This window comes from Pezoporus flaviventris, unplaced genomic scaffold (genome assembly GCF_033815535.1).
Source record: "Pezoporus flaviventris isolate CSIRO_AGI_PZ_B2104156 unplaced genomic scaffold, CSIRO_AGI_Pfla_v1 ptg000015l, whole genome shotgun sequence".
Taxonomy (NCBI): domain Eukaryota; kingdom Metazoa; phylum Chordata; class Aves; order Psittaciformes; family Psittacidae; genus Pezoporus; species Pezoporus flaviventris.
Genome location: NW_026892563.1, coordinates 18,977,212 through 19,000,161, shown reverse-complemented (window position 1 = coordinate 19,000,161; position 22,950 = coordinate 18,977,212). Strand labels below are relative to the sequence as shown.

At 40.7% G+C, this 22,950-nt stretch overlaps 1 protein-coding gene across 5 annotated transcripts in view; it reads right to left on the bottom strand.

The window, feature by feature from the left end:
- The window catches only part of GRIK1 (glutamate ionotropic receptor kainate type subunit 1), a 168,524-nt gene extending 163,838 nt beyond the window's left edge, over positions 1–4,686 (bottom strand). For 2 of the 5 annotated variants that reach the window (XR_009743458.1, XM_061453726.1), the window contains exon 1: positions 4,364–4,686. Coding sequence is in view for 4 of the 5 variants with exons in the window: in XM_061453726.1 (XP_061309710.1) it covers positions 4,364–4,493 (130 nt within the window). In the remaining variant the exon portion in view is untranslated. The remainder of the gene's footprint in view (positions 1–4,363) is intronic. The other 3 variants (XM_061453725.1, XM_061453724.1, XM_061453723.1) reach the window with 2 other exon arrangements.
- Between the last annotated feature and the right edge of the window lie 18,264 nt (positions 4,687–22,950).

Below are 22,950 nucleotides of genomic sequence, written 5' to 3'. Positions count from 1 at the left end.
TTAATTTTGAATTTTGATTTTGCTCAGTGAAAGCAAATTCACCATTTGAAAGCTAATTGTTTTCTAGGTAATACTATAGTACCTTCAGCAGAAAAAGAAAGAAAAAGAGAGGGAAGGGTAATAACATTCCCACTGTAAAGCTTTCCCCAAATCATAAAGTCATTACTGCAAACTAAAATCTGAAGTCAACCAAAAACTAGGACATACTGGGCTTGCAGGTTGCAGATCCAAAGCTGTGGAGTAAAACTAATCAGTTCTTGGATAGGATTTTTTTTTACTGCAGTACAATCTATAGTCTTGTTGGTCAAATCAAGCCCTTCTGAGAAAAGAAGATTAGAGACAGTTGTTTAAAATACTAGGAGGAAGCAGGATTTAATCTTTATTACTGACCAGGATATACAAAAAGACTGTAATGAAAAAGCAGTATTGAGGTTGTACTTGTGGCCTGAATGAAAGATGTTAAGTGAAGACAGGGCCATATGCCTTCATAAACACTTTCCAAACACAGTTTTTGCCATGTCACACTGATGAAGCCCAAATATGTATTAATATCATTCGCTTCACAAACAAAATCTCAGAGTTGACAAAAAGTAGCAAATTTGCTGGGAAATTAATTAGGTTTTTGTCTTTTTTGTCATTCTCACAGTATGGGAATGGCAATGTCACACAGGAAGAAACCTCACAGCTCTAGCCCTGCTTGGGAAATACAGACATATATTTTGAAATATATATTGAAGATTTCAACTCATTACAAAATAATAATTTGTAAGTTAGGTTGACTTACGTGTGTCTGTTTGAACCCTGTATTTCTCAGTTGGAGAGAAATACTATGGGGCTAATCCTGCATCTTTGAAAATGCAATTCACTACACCATCGAGACTTTTGCTTAAGTAAGGAATAAATTAGTGCAGAGCATGAGCCCGTGCTTAAATATTCCATTTAACTACAGAAATACACAAATTACTGAAAATTACTTCTGGTATGAACTCAAGGGTATCTATTTCATCACCTAAAGCAATTTCTATGAAACCTAAAAATTATTCATTTGTTCATTTGCAGGAGCTGTTAATTTTAGAGATTAATTCCAAGATTCATCCAAGTATAACTTCCTACAGGTATTTGTTGAAAACTGGCACGTTCTCTTTTTCATTAACTCCAGTGATATGTTAATAACTTGCGTAGTTTCTCAACTATTGGTTAGTTCTAATCCAGAGTGTAGCTTGAATGACTAACATTTATAAATTTCCATGTAATATTGACGAAGTATAATCTTATAACCCACTAAGAAGTTTAAATGGCCTTAAGGACATACAGTAAGATATGAGAAAGCTCTGCAGTATTAACAAATAGATTTTGTTGCTGCTAAGATTTCAGTGCTTTGGAAGCTGTTTCTGCAACTCAGCACCTGTTTGTCTTTATTTCTATTTTTCCTTCTATTCTTTGAGTTAATTTATTTTATACAAGTGGTACAAGCAGGATAGACAAGAAGTTTAGGTTGACACGGTGTAAAAACTAGGAATTCATTGGTATTAAATCAAAAATACTAGGTTCATGAACTTTAAATATGCCCTTATATAATATAGCCTACCTGGTTTATGCATAGATAAAGATGGTATTAGTTCATATATCAAGGAACAGCTTTTTAACATGAGCATGAAACAAATACTCAGTAAGACAATAATATTTAAGTATTGTACTACCTGAAATGGAAAACTATATCTTATTTCAAAATCCATGGGTTTTATTTTAATGAGTTAAATTACTCGTCATCTTTAAATCCCTCATTTTCTTGTTTAGACGGCTAGTAGCATTAGCTAGATGCTGAGAAATAGCTAGAATTCCTATTGCTTGTGTGTCCTTTCTCAACTAATTAAATATCAACAAGATAATCCATTTATTTGCATTATAAGCCAGAAAAATAATAATTAAGAAAAAAAAAAAAAGAAATCCAGATCACTAACAGTGGAAAATGCAATTAAGCTACTCAGGTGCAAACTGCTGCACCATTGTACAGCAGTGCTTTTCTTTCTTTAATTAACCAAAATGTGAAGAAGAAAATCTGATGGCTTAATAGCACTTTCCTCACTGTCAGAAATGCTTTGGCATGATTTTTTATGTTATCAATAAGTGTTGGAAGAGTTACTGTCATCACTTCTGTTTGTCACCTCTGTGAGTGACAGATTCCACAGAGAAACTTGCTGCTCTTTAGCAGATGTGAAGGATTAATATTTTATAACATCATTACCTTTTAGGCAGGATAACTATGGTAATAAGAATACACTTAATATTTTATGCATTCACAGCCATGTAACAGACAAGGAGCATTTATTCTCCTGCAGCATTGCTCTGGATGTGTATTGGTTGCTGTGACTGAAAGCTGGGCAGTTTGTCATACTTACCATTTTTTATATTGTGGTGGAAGTAACAGAGCTGAATCAGTACTAAGGTACCATTGCTGCATGCACTGATGGAGTGAATCCAAAATAGAGATACACACAGATCTTGAAGCAGAGAGTCTACAAACCACGCAGAACAATTTTAGGGAAAAGCAACGTGGGCAACTGCCTGGGAGTCTTGCTAGACCAAACAGAAGCTGCAAAGCAAGTTACGTTTTGCTTAAACAGGGAAAGTGACAGAATCAGGAGTGCACACCCTAAAGCTCTGCCTGAGTCCCTGCATTGCTGATGCCAGCGGTGAAGCCAAGGTTTCATCCTGCACAGACCTAAGCATTTAGACTATGTTCAAGCAAATTTGTTTCCCTTTACACCCTGGTATGCTCATTTTTCCTTCAGAGACTATTCCCATTGAAGCTAAGCAAGTTAAGGCTGCCTAGCAGCCATGAAGATGCTCGTGTATTTCGAAAGCATCCTGCTGTACCATGTGGCTAAGTTATCTGAACAGTTTACTTTCTTCCACAAGTTTTGTTGGCCCTGAATTTACCCATCTGTAAGAGCTCTGTGTTCTATGTGCTCCATGCTCGTGCACAGATATTCCTCTCAGCTTCAAATGTGGCACAGTTACACTGTAGGGGTGAGCAAAGAAACAGCAAACTTCACCCATGAGAAAAGAGTATACACTGATTCTGAACAGTTATGAACTTACAGATTTTTGGCCATAAGGTGCTCAGCGCCTTCAGTTTTTCTTCCCCACTCACTCCCTCCCTCCCTCCCTCCCTTTGCCTTTGCTCAGCACTTTGAGGGACTGCACCCCATTTATTTAAATGTTTCATCCATCGGGTCCCTTGCTCTCTAACCCTGGGAGGAGCTTTCCACATGATGTTTAAAGGAAGACTCGTGAGGAAAGCTGAGCAGGGTTAACACTTGCCAGATCAAAAGGGATCAATCTTTTACTTTGCTCAGGAACTTCTGTTTCTGCTTCATGTTCAGTGCTCGTCAAGCGAGAGAGGGATAGGCAGAGAAAACAACTGTGACAGATTCAGCCTACATCTTTTCCAGTTTTTCCTAACCCCTAACTCTTTCGATACTTTGTATTCACCGTCTCACTTGACTGACACAAGAAACCCACTGTAGGGAGAGAGGCTTCCTGTGCACTGAGCCCCGTTTCCATGGTGCGGAGTTTTCTACTTAAAAATAAATTCCTGTTTTCTGGGGCTACACGTACGTACAGCACTGGCGAAGCTGCCCCCACTCAGGACTGGGGGCCGAGGGCAAAGAAGATCAACACGTCTCCCATCCCAAAAGGCTGCCCTGCTCAGGCTGCAGCCGTTCGCTCTCCCCTGCGGCGCCGGGAACCTCAGCACTTTTCGGCACGCATTTTAAGGTCACTGACCCATTCCTGCGGCCCCGCGACGCGGGGAGCCACGTCTGACCGGGTTTGGCCGCACTTTACACCCACGGCCGCGGAGCGCCTGTGCGGTGACACCCTCCTCGCCCACCAGCTTCGGAGCTGCTCCCGGGATGCTCGCCCTGGACCCTTCCGCGAACCCGCTCCGCTGGGATCCCCGCATCCAACTTCCCGCGTCCCGCCACCGCGCACCGAGGCAAACTTTCGGGAGCCGCACCCGAGGAGCCCGGCAGCGGAGCGAAGCGGGGGGGGCTGCGCCCGTCTCCCCGAACAAACGCCCCGCCGAGGAAAGCCACGGGCTGGGGACAGCCTGGCCGGCGTCGCCCGCAGCCCGAGACCCGGCGCTGCGGGTCCCCGCGGGCTGCGCTTAGCCGCGCGTCCCGCGGGAGGTACGCGGGTCCCGCTGCCACTAGACAGCACCGGCGCAGCGCCCGGGGCAGGAGAGAGAGGAAGAGCCCAGAGGCGGCAAGTCCCCTGCGGCGTTCCTGGTCCCGGCAGCGCGAGCCGGTGGTGTCCGCGGAGCGGAGCGGAGTGCGCAGGGCCCGCGGGCGGCACTCACCGATCCGCAGCACTTGCTGGCCGCTCCGGGGCAGGCCGGCCGAGGCGCAGAGCAGCACGAAGAAGAGCCCCCCGCCGCTGCCGCCCAGGGCCGGGCGCAGGGGCCACCGCGGGCTGTGGGCACTCGCCATCCTCCGCGCCCGCCTCAGTTCATGCCGGGCTCCGCGAGTGCGGGGCGCGGGCGGCTACCCCCGGAGGGGCCGTCTGCGCGCCGCCGCTCCGCGCCGTCCGCCCATGGCGCGGGGGCTCCGCGCCCGCCGCTACCGCGCTGCGCTGCGTCGCTGCCCTCGAACCCCGCCGCCGCCAGGAGCGGAGGGAGGGACGGGAGGGGGCGGCTCCTCCCGCGGGGCGGCCCCGGGCGGGGCGAGGCGGCTCCGGGTGCTGACCGAGAAGGGCGGTGTGGCGGGGCATCGCGCACGCGGAGGGACACGCACACGGACTCGCTCACGCACGATACCGCCCTACCGCTCCGCAGCACGGCCAGATCCGCCCTGTGCAGGGCAGAGACAGGGACGGGGACAGTGGCAGGGACGGGGACAGTGGCAGAGCTGCAGCGATGCCCCCGGTCCCGCCAGCCGAGCGCCCTGCTTTGGACTCTGCCCGCAAGGTTGGAGCCCCTTGGCCTGGGGGAAGCTTTTCCTCCCCTATGCCATCAGCCCCACAGCTCCTGTTTGTTTACCCCCTGGTTGTATAGGGCTTTGAAATACAGACAAGAGGCGAAGCTGATGCAGGGAGCCCCTGTATGTGTGCAGCTCCCTTCTGGGGACGAGGCACGAGATCAGGCTGTGGTGAACAATACCTGGCGGCTGAGGGACACCCATGTAGATAAGCTGGGGGAGAGGCAGTGTTTCTGCAGTGTGTCCGGACCGCTACAGCCGGGGGGGACAGGAGGTATGTCCCTACAGTGCATCTCCCCATATATGTCAGGAGGCTCAGCAAGGGGACAGCAGGGATGCTCACCTGGGGTCAGTAGTTCACAAAGTTTGCGTGGTGAGATCTCAAGACCGATTTGGAACTACTGAGCACAGGGATCAGACTGCTCCCTGTCCTTGGCTTGACCAGCGGACCGCTATCGTTTTTCCTCGGTGACTTAACATTCTCAAGTTATTTTAAAAATCTCAGTTTAAAAGGTTCAGTGAAACTCAAAATGCTTTTGCTATAAAGTAAACATATGGATCCTGAGCTGAGGTGGAAAAAGAAGAAAACATAATAGGAAAATGACTCCCACCTAGCAACAGAACTAAAATTACATATCTGAGATCCAAATTTGAAATAATCCAAACCTGTTTATTTTGTATTCTCTTCCAGTCTAACTATTGTTCCAGAAATTAACTCCTCGGAGCAGTCGCAGCACATGCTGAAGTGCAATGGAAATGTAAGCACCTACATTATATCTCCCAGTCAGTCTCAAATGTTTCCTAAAAAGCCTGCCTATGCTGTTTACAGAGCAATTTAGGCTATTCAGGAGTTCTCATTACTGAGATTCCCAGCCAGGGTGGTAGTTAGTGCCCTGCTTTACATGTCTTAACAGCACGTTTGACTTGCACCTTGGAGGATTCTTGCCCATGATGTTTACTTTTTTGTTTGTATACCTAAGAGGCACCCTTCCCTAAGGATCAGAGCTCAATTCACTGGCAGGCACAAGCTCCCTGCCAGCCCCTAGGGTAACACAAATACTTTTCCCGTTAGCTTTCATGCCTTGTCTCCTGCTCCCTACCACGGTGTCAGCACATAGCTTGGCCTGTGCCTCCTCTGGGGTCACCAGCGCTCCACAGCTTCATGTGTCAGCTGCTATGTTGGCATCCCTGCTCCAGCCCCACACCCCCTTTTCACATCTCTGTGTGACGAACAGCCCCCATCCCTTGCTCTGCAGGACATGCCCTAAGAGAGGGTAAGAGACAGGCTTACTGTGCACCTTCACTTGTCTCATGCATGTCATGCCAGCAAAAAGTTACAATTATATTAAATCACTGGTGTGGTTAATAACTACATATACACTTTCACTTAGGAAGCAGAAAAGGAATCTGTCAGGCCCCCCTAGACTGGACTGAATGACTCAGTAACTTTTGCACAGTTTTATAATCTGTCATTACCTTTCAAATCACAAATCGAATGAGAGAAGGCGTGCATCTCTTAATTCCAGAAAATCTCAGCCACTGAGCAATGGCTAATAACAGCCACCATTCAGGTACACATTTATCTACTGTACAAACCATGCAGTAGCAGTAGCTCTGACTGGACTGGTACGCTTCATTTTCACAGTCATGCTGGCACGACAAATAACAGTGATACAACAGCAAATACTGTTTTCCAAAGGGAAGTCGTATTTGTTCCACTTGACTGAGAAATGGTACTATTTTGAAAGAAAAAAAGGAAAATATTTCATCAGGAAAATACACCTACTGATGTTTTCAGAACCACTTGTCCTCAACATAAATGGGTTCCTGCAGAAGTCAAAGACACCACAACATTCGTTTCAGTGAGATAAGAAGTTGACCAGAGCTTTATACTTTTGAAAATACCATTGGTTTTAGCCTTCTGCTGCTTTGAAGCCCTAAAGAACAGGGACTGAAAAGAATGGGAAAAAATGAGAGCTTAGTAATAACTGTGAGAGGGTGATAGAGGTTTGCGACCATTTGCTACCAATAGTGGAAACCTGAACAGCTCGAAGTCTGCTAACCCCTTGTGGCAGGAGTGACTCTTAGGAAGCTTGAAAGAGGTTCTAGCCTCTGCTTCAGGGTGCGGCTAAGAATTACCTAAGTTGCATTCCATGGCTTCATAAGGAGCAATGGCTTTTGAAAAACTACCAGCGGTTATGGAAAACCCCAAACTGTCTGTAATGCTGCAAAGACTAGCCAAACTATAAAGTGACAAATAGTCCTTTGACTATTGTGGAAGATCTCTTTTTCTCAGTTCTGGTTTTATTTGTGCATACGACCCCTCTGTCCTGTACTGGTCAGAGCAGACACATAAGTGGAAGGTTGTGTTTTTATGTTTTTTTCACAGGAAAACTGACAGATGGGGGGAACCACCTACCTTGAAATTTAAAAAAAATCCTCTTCTAAAAGTAATTCTGAAAAAAAAATTTTAAAATTACAAATTTTGAAACTTAAAGGAACACAAGAAAATTTAAATTGACTGAAATTTCCCTGGAAGTATCCTTCAGGTTTCTAATTTTACAGTAAGCTCTAATCCATACAGGTCTTTTGTTGCCTGCAACATAGTAAATCACTGAGTAAGCTGTATCCCACAAAATCATGGCATGCTTTACAGGAAGTCTTGTTTTATTTCTGGCTGATATTTTAACATGAGAAGTCTCAGTACAGCTCATCTTACCAGTCTCCAGTTATCAATACAGTCAAATCTTAATCTCCTCTTGGACTTCATTCAGAAAGAACAGGAAAAAAGCCAAGGTCTCTTCCCAATCTTTTTTCTCTCAGTTAAGTGGGTTTGAATGCCCAGAGCCTTAACATGTGAGCTGTTCAGCTCATACTAGCTGTCATGTTTGCTTACTCATTCATTGCATTGCCAATATTTGGATGAATTTATTAGTAAGATGTGTTGGAATACCTTGAGAATGAAAGGTAGTGTGTGTAATCAAAGTCTGTTCTTGCCACACAGCATATTAATGTTACAAATTGTAACACGGGGTCCTTTACACAGGAGTTTAAAGTCTTTATTCTTGTTTCACAAAATCAGATTCCAGTTAGATATAATGGATAGCTACCATGCAATTTGCAGTTTAAGTAATACCATTAAGCTAATAGCTAAAACCTTGTCTGCTATCAGGGCCTCATGATGGAGTCTGGGGATGTAAACCACCTCCTTCCTATTTTGCATCCATTTCAGGATTCTGGTTTTGAGTTTGGATGTGGTCAAAATATGAGAAAGACAAGTATATGCAAATGTGTAGGAAAATCTGAAAGTTTCCAGAAAAATCTGAACATTTTCTCAATTTCTTGATCAAGTTCTGAGAAATTTTAGCTGTGTAACATCTCAAAGTCCTGAGGGCAACACAACACAGCTAAAATATGTACACAGTCTAAGCTACTTTCTTACTGAGTTGTGACCACAGGCTGCAGTTAGCATTAGTTTGGGAAGGCTGTGTTTTCCACATTGTCTAAAAATAACCTCATCAAATCAGCATTCTGCTCTTGAAACAAATCTTCAAAAAAATCTTTCACTCCGAATGTACCTTTGTAAAAAGCTGAAGAGTAGTAGAAGAGACAAAAACATCCCTTTTTTGTCCTCTTCTCTTTCCACTTGCTCAAACAGTTTCTTTCAAGATCATTTGCAAAATCAATATCACTCCAAAGGAGATAGGAACTGAAAGCCCAAATGATTGGTCGAGTTCTTCATCTCCTGTGCCCTGGCACCTGCAGTGGTTCCTTTGGTTTCAGGCTTGGGTTTGGCTGCTCTATCATCATTTGGCCTTCCACTGTGTCTTCTCCTCAACCCTTCTCCTGGGCCTGACCATAGTGCTGCCCCTCCAACAGACCTTGTCTCGCCCAGCACTGTCATCACCGGGAATCTGTACTATGTGCCTGAAAAATTCTGCCAGTGCTGGAGACGGGCTCTCTTCTGATCCACTTCACTGACTGGGAACACACAAGGAGCAAGCCCCAAGCATCCCTGCAGTCAACAGGAATACAAATAACCTTTATGCCTCTGAGGGTGCTGTTGCCCATGAAGAACAGCTACCCTGGGAGAGCAGATACCGAGGTCTATGGAAGGCGACATGATGAGACAAGGAATCTGGTTTGTAGAGCAGAGCTGGTGGATGTGAGTGATGGAGCACCGTGCTGGCATTGGCAGGGGAGAGGAGATAGCTCTTTCAGTGGAATTATTCCAGATTTCCCTTACATGCCTTCAATTTTGCTTCAGTTGAAGTCAAAAATTATAATTTTTTCCTTCTTTCTTTAGCAACGTGTTTCCAAACCACCACCGAATTTCATGGGAGGAGATTAAATTGTTTTTTAAAGTTTAAAATGTTAAGACACAAGTGTTTTTACTAAAGCATTGCAATACACAGGAAAGTAAATATAATTTTTTTTTTGCCAATGAAAATAGCATCATGATTACAGCAAGTTTAAACATCACATTTGAAAAAGCTCTTTTTGGTTCAAGTGCTCTCTTTATTTATGTTCCCAAAGCCATAAATGCAGTTCTCCCCTTTCCAAACTCTTTTCACTAAAAATGCTACAATGAATCTCTTAACAATCTAACATCGATCCACTCCATTGAACTGGTCTAACATTAATCTGCAAAACTGCTTTTCCCTGAGCAGTAGATACTTTTATCCACCACACTATTTGGCTAAAAGACATAAATAAACTGCAACTCAAATGCAGCCCACTGAAAACCTCTCCCAGGCAAAGAGCCATTATATTTTTTCTCCAGTATGATACACTAGAGACTTTCTGAAAAAGAAAACTTACTGTATATACATAGAATACCCTGCACATCTTATATTAAAGAGATGACTTGTATCTATTTCTGCTTAGTCACAGTAATAGAAGTCTAGAAATTTCCACTAACATGAGTGAAGTCAGTGTGAGCTTCCAAACATTTGACCAAGAGCAATGCTTCTGCCCTGAGAAGCTCATCATATTTCCTTTTTACAGACAAAAAAAAAAAAAAAAAAGGAAGAAAAAAAATCAACCAAAACCTTTTAGCAGATAATGCAGAGGGGAGAAGCATTAATACCAGCTTTTTATTAAACTGCACTGTTTCCCCAGTGTATATTTCTCTTTTCTGCCATTGAGTTACTACTAATTATGAGTAAGCTGGTGGGGTGAATTAATGACTGTTCCAAATCTCTAACCAGTATTATTTAAATGTGTCCTAACTCATTTTTCTCCTTCCACACTTATTTCAAAAAAGTGACTTAAATGTCAAAAAGAGAGTATTTCACTTTATTATTGTAGTACTCCAGTACTGATGAAATTGAGTGGGACCTGAGGGAGAAAGGATGTTATGAACCTGCTATTTTCTGCCCTGCTCTTCTTGGATTGACGAGATCAAAGGAATTAATTCCCTTGATTCTCCAGAAATGCATCTTTTCCAACTCTGATGCAGTCAGCAGTGCACAAAGAGTGGGGAGACCTTCTGCTTGCCCTCACCTCTTAGTACCAGCTGGAGCAGCTCTGTGGTGGTACCTCCCTGCTGCAGCAGATCCTAGGAGTAAGTGCAAACTTTGGAGGTCCCTCAGAACTGCCCTGCTTCTTGTTACAGCTCATCCTGTGTTGTGCAGCTCAGTCCACCCCAGACTAAAATGACCCTCCTCGCAAGGCAGCTAGAATTGTAGTAAGGAGTGCCAAGAATGGTTTTGGCATCTGTGGACCTTTCTCCACTCATCCACAGATGCAAAACAGGATTTTGGAAAAAATTCTACATTGCTTAGTAAAGGCTATAAATTTATCATAACAATGAATGCTTCTTTTTAAGCATTAATGATTTACATCTTGATAGATCACATTACCATTTATGCAGTACCTGGCTAAATTAAATTCACAGAGAACTGTAGTTTTTGGTTTTAAAACTCTGCATTTGAAGGATCACAGAAACCGTGTTTGCTTTGTCAATGTCTTGTCTTTTACTTGGAACTTGCATGATCTATTTTATATATCCACAAATACTAAAATATGAAAAGAATCAAATAGTGCCTGATTAGGTGCTGAGAGGCTGGCATGTGTCAGAGAGGAAGGAAAAAGAGTTTATTCCTTGGGAGTTGAAGAGGGATCTTTCGTCCCATTTGTACCCTCCACCATGCTACTTGTGAAATGTAAGGACCCACCTGAACCTCCCCCCTGTGCTACAGCTCTTGACAGCTTTATTGGTACTGATAAATAACCCGTGCTCATTGCTGGGTTTTCAAAAAGGCCAGATCTCAACACTGGCTGCAATATCACTGGGTGGACTTGAAGAAGCTTTCTTTCTTTGAGCTCCTTCATTTTCAGACAAGGGTCATCAGTATGTACTTGTGTACATGTAATTTTATATATACAAAGAAGTACAAAGATCACCATCATCCAGCTACCTTGGACTGCCTTGGATTCATACAAGCTGGCCCTTGGTAGGGCTGGTGAACGCAGCTCTTGCCTCGCAACCCTCAACACTATACGATCTGCCCGAGAGGGTGCTGGTGGTGCAGAGCCAAATAAGGAGGACACATCTGCAGGCAAGATGAATGGATAAAGCAGGTAACATGCTGGTGTGGCTCCTTTGTTGCCAGGGCCATCCCATGTAAAGACACCTCTGTGCCATTCTACTGTCTAGCATCACTAACACAGTTCTCTGCTCAGGATAATTTACTGTATTTCTTAGTAGTACATAACAGCTTGTACAGCAAAGTATGTCCAGTACCTTCTGTTCACATGCCTGATAATGAGGTGCATGAGCTCTGGCTCATGCCATGTATCCAGATGTTGGTAGATTGTGCAGTGCAGATAGTTACCCTAACTTCAACAACAGGTTGAATAGGCAGCGTCTGAAGCTTGCTCTTAGATGGTCCTCCCCTTGCAGTTAACATCATGTTGGTCTTGCTGGGATTGAGATTGAACATTTCATTTCCAGCTGTGTTCAGCTCCTTGAGGGGGCTGCCCATTCCATTGACTTCGGGGCTTGGATCAAGTTCTTCAATATTCTGATGCCTGAAGCAAGTTGTCATCAAATATATTTCCTATAATTACAAAAGGAATGATATGAGAATATATATAATATATATATATTAAATGCAGTCAAGGAGAAATGTTCTTTCAGAGTCAGGCTAGAGTTCCTTTGTACAAACAAACTGTGTTGTCCTAAAGCGTATGCCTTAATATGATGTTCTTTTACAGTCTTTTTAATAACCCAAAGCCTACAAAAAATGCATTTCTGTAAGCAACTTGTATATATATATTTGAAGTGACTCTCCTCTGCAGTGTTCAAACTTCAGCTGCTCTACTGCATCTGTAAACCAACATATTGCATGTTTTCCTCCTGCCTCTCATATAGGTAATGATGCTGAAGACCTTGATATTAGCATTACATTGTGAGTTGAAAGCATATTCCCCATATTCTCCATTTCTGCCTGGGTTTTTGCTTTGTCCTGACTAATTCACATTCTGTCCACTCTATTGTGTTCCTGCATGAATGCTTTCTGCAACTAGCTGATGACTATCCCATTATTTGACCCAATAGAAGCATTTTTCTGCCTTTACTGTAGTCAACAGAAGAGTATAATATGTCTCAGTCAAAATCCCTCATTTTTCTGTGTTGTGTCAAAAAATTAGGGTTGGCATCACCATTTGCTAAAATGCCCCTTTGGAGAAAGCATTATATATGACAAGACTCAAACTGGCCCTAAGCATGTCTATTTTTCTCTCTAGCATGACAAAATAACTCGCTATTTAAATCAAAGACAGGATCAGGAGGAGATGATTGTATCTGAAAGAATGATGTTGTAATGGAGAAACTCCCCGCCGGCCTTCCTAGATACCTTTTGACTTGTTGTAGTTCTTAATTATCTTGAAGTGCAGGTTAATTGAAACAATCCAGCTTATGTAGGGCAGCTTCTATAGCTGTGACGATGATACTTAGGGCAGTGTCTTTTAGGAAAGAATAAAAATGCTTTCAAAAGCTGAGAAGTTAATCAGAATATATATTTTTACTCCCTTGGATTACTTTAGCCTTTCTGCACAACACTAATTGCTGATTCTTTCCTACTTATGTAATCTATACAATGCTGATTTTCTCACCATGATAAATACATTTTTTTTCACTTACTTCTGCCTTGAAGTGTTTAACCCAGGAGGAAAGAATAGAAAGGTATTTCACCACTATAAACAAAATATAAAAAAAAAACAAAAGCACACCAGAGAAAGCTTAATTATTCTATGCCCATAAGTGGATACACATGCAAATCTTCCTGATTATTCATACTGACAGTATTAAAATTGCACATAGATCTTAAAGCAAGGTAATTCGGCATAGCTCCATTTGTCTTTCATGGATCTATGCCATTTTGTACTACTTAAGGCACAGATCCTTTTGGGCTACAACCCTACTACATTTTAAAATTGAGTGTACCTAGAGCTGTTTTAATAACAGCAAGGCAATATTAAATCTTCCAAATTGATGGAGTTTTCCTATGTGATTTAAGACTGCAGTGCTACTCACAAAAACACCTTGAAATCCAGACATAATGGTGTGAAATCAGTCAGATTCTTATCCTGAAATGCAGTATAGTCCAGGGACCCAAAAATCCAACCTCTTTTACTGGAAGAGTGTCATTAGAAATACTGAGCTAGTGTTACACCTTGTTGCAGTGAAAGGTATTTTCAAGCTCCTTAATGCAATACTAAGGGTTAGCTGGGATATCCATGGAACAATAAAATAGCCTGAGTAAAAACATCCTACACCAAGATCAATGAGGTATTTGTCTTGTGGCTTTGGGATTAAATTGCTGACACTGGACTCCAAAAATCTCATTTTCATCTCAGATTAGGTATACTACGGAAAGCATGAGAAGGAAAAAAAATCTTCACTTATTCTTCTAATATTTTTATTATCAGGGTCCCCAGTTGCTGTTCACTAAAGCAGATTTCAACTTCAGTGAAGCTGGTTTTATTCTGAGAGTTGCTGATTAATGTGCACAAACCCCCTGATATTGCTTATGGTTGCATTAGCACCAGCACAAGGCCTTTTATTAGCTTTACTAATTTTCTGGTAACCTTGCTTGACCATCTTCATGTGTAAATACTTTATGGAAAATTACTGATTGAAAACATCAAGAAAAACAAATTAAAGGAATGTCATTTTTAAGATATTCTGTCATGTCCTCCAAGCATCCACTTCTGAAAATCACCTGGAGTTTCTTGGAGAAGAAGCAGCTGTTTTGGGAAATCTGGGTCAGGGCGATAGATCAAGGCTAACCCCTCTGCTTATCGCCATCTTAGGAACCAAAGTGCAGGACATGAAATTGTTGGAGACCCTTCAGTCCCCAAGACATTTCCTCCCCAAGAAAGCACTTGCAAATTCTCCAGTGTCCCCAGAATATAAATGCTCCATCCCTGGCAGTGTTCAAGGCCAGGTTGGACAGAGCCTTGGGCAATGTGGTCTAGTGTGAGATGCCCCTGCTCATGGCAGGGGGGTTGGAACTAGATGATCTGAAAGTCCTTTCCAACTCTAACTATTCTATGACTCTATTATCGTCATCATTAAGACTGTTTGCGTCCTGGGTACCCTTTACCACATACCATCATCAATCTTTTCTTTTCCACATGTGGAATTTTTAGAGCTTTTAATAAAAAAATTTTCTTCAGAAAAATGTTTTCACTTTTCTTCAGAGAAATGATTATATTCACAAATATAGTGAATATAATCAATTGAAAATAAAATACTTAAAGAACATATCATCTTACTTCTGTGTTTCCATGTTTGTGTTTCCATCTGACTTTCAGAAGCATTTATTTCTAACTGTATAATTAATAAAAGTTTGCAATAAATTCTAGGATGTAAGCTCCATATTAAAAACCAGTATCTCTGCTTGAATCACAGAATGGCTGAGGCTGGAAGGCATCTCTTGAAGTCATCTGGTTCAATGCTCCTGCTCAAGCAGGGCCACCCAAACTCGGTTGCTCAGGGTCATGTCCAGTCTGGTTTTGATAGACACTCTTCTGGGCAAACCATGCCAGTATTTAATGACTGTTACAGTAAAAAAGTATTTTCTTATGTTTAGAAGTCACATCCCAAGTCCTTTGAAGCTGGATTAATAATGGGGAAAATAATTTCTGCTACAAAATCTATTTTATATTTATAAAATGTAAATTATTTTATATTTTATATAAAATAAATTAAAAATATATATAAAAATAAAAATTTTATATAAAAATTCATTTTTCAGTTTTTCTCTGTGTAACAGCAAAATAAAGTAAAAAAAATGTTGCTTCTTACTTCATTCAGCAGGAAAAGTGTGAGCCATACAGGAGATGACCTACATACACATTCTTCTTTGTTGAACTCAAAACCTTTGCTTGCGACTCATAAATGGTTAATTCTCTATGATTCTCTTAACATTATTATCAACATTAATTGATATTGAATTGTTATTGCTCTTGGTTGGATGGAGAAAAAAAACAAACAAACCATACAACATTGTGGAAAGCATTTCTATTAAAAGACCAACCCTGGAATGATGTCTATTCCCATCTTTACCGAACAAGTGTCCTGTGTAAAATTTGACTTTTAGGAATCTTTATTCCTCTAGCTGTTACTACAAAGAACTACAAGGAACAGTAATTCTCTGTCCCAGTTGTATTCTGAGACAGAGACTTTACATGTGCACACAAGAGAGTTTGACATACTTTTGAAGTCACACTAGGGAAACAATTATGGGAACATCTACCGGAGGTTGGACTAAAGGTTCATGAACACTGTATCCTGTCTCCAGCAAGACCAACAGCAGGACTGTAGGGGACAAGTGTGAGATGAGCTGCAAAAGAGGAGGATGTTGTCTGGTCCATTCTCCTACCCCTCATCTCAGCTCTTCCTATGTGTGGCCCAGGGACTTCTGAAAGCATCAGTGCCAAGTTCAGTGGGGTTGGGATGATTTAATCCAATGTGAAGCTCGCTCTCTGACGTAAGTAATATATATGTGCTGCACACAGATATGTTGCACGTTCCACAGAATGTTCTGCAGCTACAGAAACAGGTCAAGGAGGCTTTGAAGGGTTATGACATTTTCTAGAAAAAATCATAGGTGTGAAAAACATCTTTCTGCCTTGGGGGAGTAGACTGTCAGAATGTTGTACACAGCTTTAGAAAGTAATTTTAATACTCCAGTTCCAGAAAAAAACAGCAGTGATAAAAAACAACTGCAGTGTATTTATAACAAGTCTCAGAATCTCCTAATTTGCTGTAGGTGGTGTAGCTGATCTCAGTGGAACAAGAGAGTGGAGAGTACTTTTCATGGTGCATAAGGCTTGCTTCCCCTCCTTATAAACACATGAAAAGGAGAAGCAGACTGGCTGACAAAGAATGAGGTAAAAAACCAATCAGTTAACACACGTAACAAAGAACTTCACTGTGTACAATAGCACAGAATGCACAAAATAAGGGAAAAATATTTGTATCCTCCAATCTTTTCTAATTATAATAATTATAGATAAAAAGAGGCATAAAAGTCATTGTAATGTGATGATTCTTTATATCAAATTAAGGAAAAGATAAAAATTTATTGCTTAGATTCCTGTCTTTACATATCCTTTTTCAAATATATAATTTATTATGTAGTACTTATGCATAATTTCAAATAGATTTCCATAAATTTAACAGGAACACTGAAGATTTATTTTGTCACTAATGATGGTGTAGCAGTGATACTGGCAAAACTCTAACATTAAATTCTTAAGACTTGACTAAAGTTGCTGACTAAAGTTGCTTTTTTTTCTTCACCTTTCTTAAAAAGTTAGCAAGAAACAGTCTTGCCATTTCCAGGAGAAAAAAAAAATGTGGATTTTCTCAAGGTTTTAAAACAACAAACAAAACTCACAAATATTTCTTTGAAGAGCTCATTCATGTTTCAGAGCACAAATCCTGTAGCACTGAGAATAAAACTTAGTCTCATCTGTCTATGTATACTACCTTTCTGGAGAAGGAGGGAAGGCACTAATTTTACATGTCCTGTCCATGACCTCATGATGAAATACCTGTGGTCAAACTTTAAGAATACGAATGGTCACTGTTTCACCAACAAGTTGCAGGTAACTGGAAGAATTTTTTGGTGGGGAAAAAAAAAATTTGAGAAATCAAATAAAATTAAAAAATACATTGGGCCACTCTAAGGTGAGCAGCAGAAGAGAAATGGACCTCCAAAACTGCTAGGCAGTTGGAATCTCTTTTTCATATGAGAAGTGATGTGCTTGTCTTACATATATGGACCGCTGATTTAAATATTTGTGCTTTTCCTCTGATAAGAGAAAAGATAAAATTTTAAGTGAGATGTCATTGCTGTAGTCTTTTATATTTTAGTCATCACATATCAGACCTCCCTCCACTGGCTGAAGATGTTGTAGTTTTCTCTGACTCTTGTAGCTATCTAAGGGTCAGGGTTCCTATCACAGTTGTCCAGGACCTTTTTTCTATGCCATATGCAGCTATATGACAAAGAACGCCACATCCAAAAGATAATTTAATTTACTGCTACTCTATTTTAAATCCTATCCCTAGTTTTCCAGGTCAGTCTTGTCATCCACAGTCCTTGAAGAAAGTATGAAGTTCTCTCTTTTTCTGCCTCACGTGCTCTGCACATGGTGTTTGACACAGAAGTATGTGGGAAACCAGTTCATTAAGTACCTTCTGTTTACTTAGCTAATAAGCCAGTTTTCTAAGTTTAACAATTTCCCCTGGTTTATGATTTGTTGCTCACAGACAGCAGCTATTCAATAGTACCTTTTTAGACATTTACTGTTGTAGAGTTATCTAGCTATGCATCAGTGCCTACTTACATGGCAGCCTGGCTGAATGCAAAGTTCAAGTAAATGTATTAATAGGCTCTGCCATTCCCTGTCCGTCATACTGTGGGACCACCCCGATTCCTATTTTTAGCTATGCTGTTGCAGGATATGTGATTATTCTGTCTTTTCTAGAGCTGGTTGCTAGGAATATTTACATCTGCCTACTAAGGGTGTGTTGTTTTCTTAACAGAAAGCATTACTGTTTAATCTCCTTTCTTAAATTGTGACTGTTCTGATATCCTAATCTGCTCAGTTTCACAGTTTGGTGACAGTTCTGTAGAACTGAACAGTAGAATTCATATTTTTTTGCCATCAATTTTCTGAAGCATCACCAACACAATGTCTCCATATTTGTCCCCAAGGCAGATACTGGTTTTGACATGGCATTATGACTAGTCAAACATTATTTGCAGCCTGACTTTTTAATGAAAGGAATCTAAGCATGCCTGGAGTTTTAGTTTAGCTTGTGTCAAGCCGATTATATTCATGCATAGCACCCTGAGAGCTACTTTTATTGGCACCAGAGTTAGAAGGTCCTCCTTCAAACATTTGTAAACCCCATTCATCACTTTCTTGGTCCATCTTAAGGGAAATTTAGAGTGGTAACTCTGTTGTCTTGTCTCAAAAACTAGCCCTTTCCCTTTTCCAATGAAAATACTACAGGGTACTTGGTGGTTTTACCTGAATAACCTGACAACAAAAATAGCTTGTGACTTTCTAAATAAATAAGCCTATTTTAATCCCAAGCCATGTAAGAAAGTAAAGCTTTCTGCTGACTGAAAAATAAACTAAGTCTTGCTTATGGCAGTAAGACTGTTCTCTTTGAATCTGGATGCTATTGCAATAAAGTAGTTGTCTTCTCAGATATAAAAGGTACTTTTGAACACCCATTGAACTCTGTCTTTGTGAATATAAAGGTATTTTGCGCTTATGCGAAATACCTGTAGAACAAAACAGAATGCATTACTTTAATCTAAAATGTTGTCCTGGTTTCTGCTGTAACAGTTATATTTTTTCTCCTTCCTAGTAGCTGATGCAGTGCTGTGTTTTGGCTTGAGTCTGAGGTCAACACTGATAACACGCTGATGTTTTAGTTATTGCTAAGTGGTGCTTACCCTGACAAAGGACCCATCAGTGTCCCATGCTCTGCCAGTGAGGAGTGTCACGAAAAACCGGGAGAGAGCAGAGACAGGACACCTGACCCAAACTAGCCAAAGGAGTATTCCACACCACAGCACATCATGCCCAGTATATAAATGGGGGGGGGAGTCACCCTAAAGGGATCAATCACTGCTCTGGTTAAGCTGGGTATTACTGGTCAGTGAGTGCCAAGCAATTGTATTGTGCATTGCTTGTGTTTATTATTTTTTCCCTTTCCCTTTTTAGTTTTATATTCTCTCCCATTGTTATTTCCCTTATCAGTAGTAGTACTAGCAGTATATTGTACTTTAGTTATTGAACTGTTCTTATCTGAACGTATGGGGTTTACATCCTTTTGATTCTCCTCCCCATCCTGCCTGGAGGGGGAGGGTGAGGGGAAGGAAGGGATAAGTGAGCAGCTGTGTGGTGCTGAGTTACCAGCTGGGCTTAAAACAAATGTCAAAAGAATTTTTTTCTTTCTCAAAAGTGCTCACTATCTATACATCATAGAAGTACTAGAGACAAGGATTAATTCATGCATTGTCAGCCAAGTGAAATTCCCATTGTAGGGAGAAAAAGTTCAAAGTACTATGTTAAAGTATTTATTTTAGGCTATGTAGAGGTCAGTGACAGCTGGCATTGCAAGAAATGAAGATAATGAAGAAACTTTGCCATTGACTATATAACCTCAGTAAAATGTTGTATTCTGCAATTTATTCTGCACTTTTCTAATTGGAAGACCTTGGCCATTTGTAATAATGAATTATGTTCAACTAGCATTAGGCCCTTCTAACAGTGCTTCCAAAATGGAACTGGATCTATATCGACATTTAGTGAAATTAATAATAATCTTGAAAAATATAAAATATAATAAGACTATTAGACAAAGAGGTGCACATGTCAACAGTCTTGCCTGTGCCATAGAACAGGTTACTCACAAAAACAGCCTTGCTGAAAGCCAGAATAACCACCCTGGCTGTAGGTAGTACTCTACGGAATGATGGTATCAAAACAGTCCTACCAAGAAAGCAAAAGTAATGAGAGAGCAGCAGTCACACCAGAAACTACATATTTATGAAAACTTAAGAACTCAAGTTTCATAAGTGATACCTGTCAACACTGACTGCGGCTGAAGGGCCATGGCAAAAGTGAGGACAGGGATGGCTGTAGGTCACCAACATGCGCTTCAGGATGCCAGCTGTGCTCTGTGCCACTTTCCTGATACAACCAGCTGGCTGTGCAGGGAATACCTGCAATTTAACATCATGTGTTTGGCACAGAATAGCTGTAGCACACCAGAAAGGCTGATGACACACCTTAATTGTGTGACATCTTTAATTTAATTTTAAAATAAAATTTTATTTTCATAAATTTAATTTAATTAAAAAATAAAAGTTACCCTAATTAAGCTTCCTGGTATTTAAATCTTTTAATAAATATCACCGTATTTCATACTGAAATTAATGAGAATTTGATTTACCATTATGAAGATTTTTGTCTGAGAATGAATTTCTGGACTGATACAGAACAGAACAACAACAACAAAAAGCAACACTATGCTTTTGAGGCAGGCTTTCACAATAAATTATTTCTGCATTGACTATAGAAGGAGCCTAGAAATGAGCTTAGTATTTAGGCACCTTAAGTTAGTCACAAGCAGTCACAAGCATGCCCACCAATTTAAGCTAAGCTTTTAATTTTACTTCAGTTCATCATCAAAATGACGTTCAGAGGAAACAACAGCTGCTCAAGGCACAGCCACACACTCTTGATCCAGCAGATCTTCGTCAGCCTTAAGCTGTGTTTTACATTAATAAGTCAGAGTTGCAAATTAAACTTACCTATTCCTCTTCAGCGTGCGTACATGACGTTCTTCTGTCCTTGCGGGAGTCAGTGTTGGAGAAGGTGTACATGCATTGTAATACCTCTGAACACGTTTGTTTAAAGCCATCCACTGCATATTGTTATGCTAATACCTCAGAGAATTACATAAATTAGGATGACTGGACTAAATCCTCAGATCTCATTTCCAGGAGCACCCTCTACATGGAAGCATTGATAGAAAGCGTTATTTTATTATTATTAAGATGTATCAGTCCCATTCAGACCCCCACATTTAGGCACCATACAGATATATAGTAAGAGACTTTACCTGTCCAAAAAAACTTACAAAGCAGGATAAGAAAGACCTATCATGGCAGAAAGTGATATTATTTTAGTTTTATATAGCAGGATATAAAGCATACACGGATTAAGTATATATGCCCAGCATCAAATTGAAAGACCAACAGCAAAGCCAAAATCCAAACCAAAAATTTTGTGAGTTCATATTGATGATTTAGCTCTTTCTCTTATACCTGACTAGCTGGCATCAGGTCAATGACACTTTTTAAACACTGCATAGTCTTTTTTAATGTGGGGAGGCAAATATCCTTGGCCTCAGCACTCTTTATTGTCATACCATATGTCTCTATTCTCAAAATATGATTTACATTGTCTTTTCAAAGTCCATCCTTAAAACAAATTTCAAAAACATTTAAAGCTTTCCAGCTATAAGGTGATGAACAGCATCACTATTGCAACTTTGACATCTTTACTGTTAAGAAAGAAACCAGACATTTTTAAAATGACGAAAAATGTTAAATGCTGTTCTGAGAAATGAAAGTGGGGTAAAAGGGGACTTTTAAATTTATTATGAAGATGAAAATTAACTAAGTATCTGAAGCACATGGAATTTTCCTTTATATGTCCTTAGGTTTTCTGCTCCTCTGAATTCTTGAACACAGTGGTTCTTACAGTACAAGCAGAAAAATCAATGAAATATCCTATTCCTGCTGACCCATGGTACCATACTGATTTGGTGCATTTTACTCATTACAGTTATCTCTGTTTGAAGTGTACAAGGGAAGGAGGGAGTGGTAGACAGGAGAAAGGGCAGAAGGGAATAGTGTTAGAGATAGGTATTAGGAATTTGTTTCAGTCAATGACATACATTGAAATTGAACTTCAGTAGATTTGCATTCATTAAAATACATTTTATCTGTGTGTAATAATTACTTGCTTTCATTTCAATTATGTTCTTCTGATCTATTAAAATGGCAGCTGTGCCCTGTGCAATATTAGGCTTCTGACTTTGAAACCCAAACGAGCTTGTAATGAAACCGGTCTTGTTGACTTCTTGTAGGGCTGGATGGTGCTCCGTTATATGTATCTGCTGGGATACATGACTGTGTACCCTCTGACTGAATAATTTTAGGATGAGTGATTAAGTTGTGTTAACTGTTTGCTGATGCAGTCACCCTTCCAAACGAAGAAGATATCATCAATATACCTAGATAGCATCAATAGATAATCTTTAGCTAGCTGGAAGAAATTAGAACCTTTTTCTTAATAGGCCAGTCATTCTTTGAATTATGTAGAAGTCTATAGCAAATGAAGTCAGTTTGGTTTAATAGTTATAGATATTTTTAGTGCAGGATCATAAGCCAATGTATGCAGCAGTTTAAGCACATAAAAGAGAAAAAGCCCTTATCTGTATGTCTGGCTCCCAGTAGACCATGGGCACTTACAGACTATTGTTTCATTCATTCACTCCAAAGGCATTTGAAAAGAGGGTATATAGGCCAAGATAATATGTTGGTAGCTGAGGCCAAGTGGTTTGGAAATGTACATTGCAGAGAGAGAAGGTTAACCATCTGACCATCACAGTACCACTGCCACTGGCAGAGAGCTCCTGAAAGAGCTGGACCTGTGCCATCCAACCTTTTGTCCTGCAGCGCTCCTGGATGGCAAAAATGGTGCCGCGGAGCTAAGAACAAAAGTCACAAGGGCAATGTGACAATGCTTCTCCCCATTTTTTTTCCTGAGATTGGACATAAGGTGTGTGTCAGCAGCAAGAAGCAAGGCAGTCCTTGGGGGAGAGCTCTTTTCAAAGAACTTGGCAAGTGTTAAT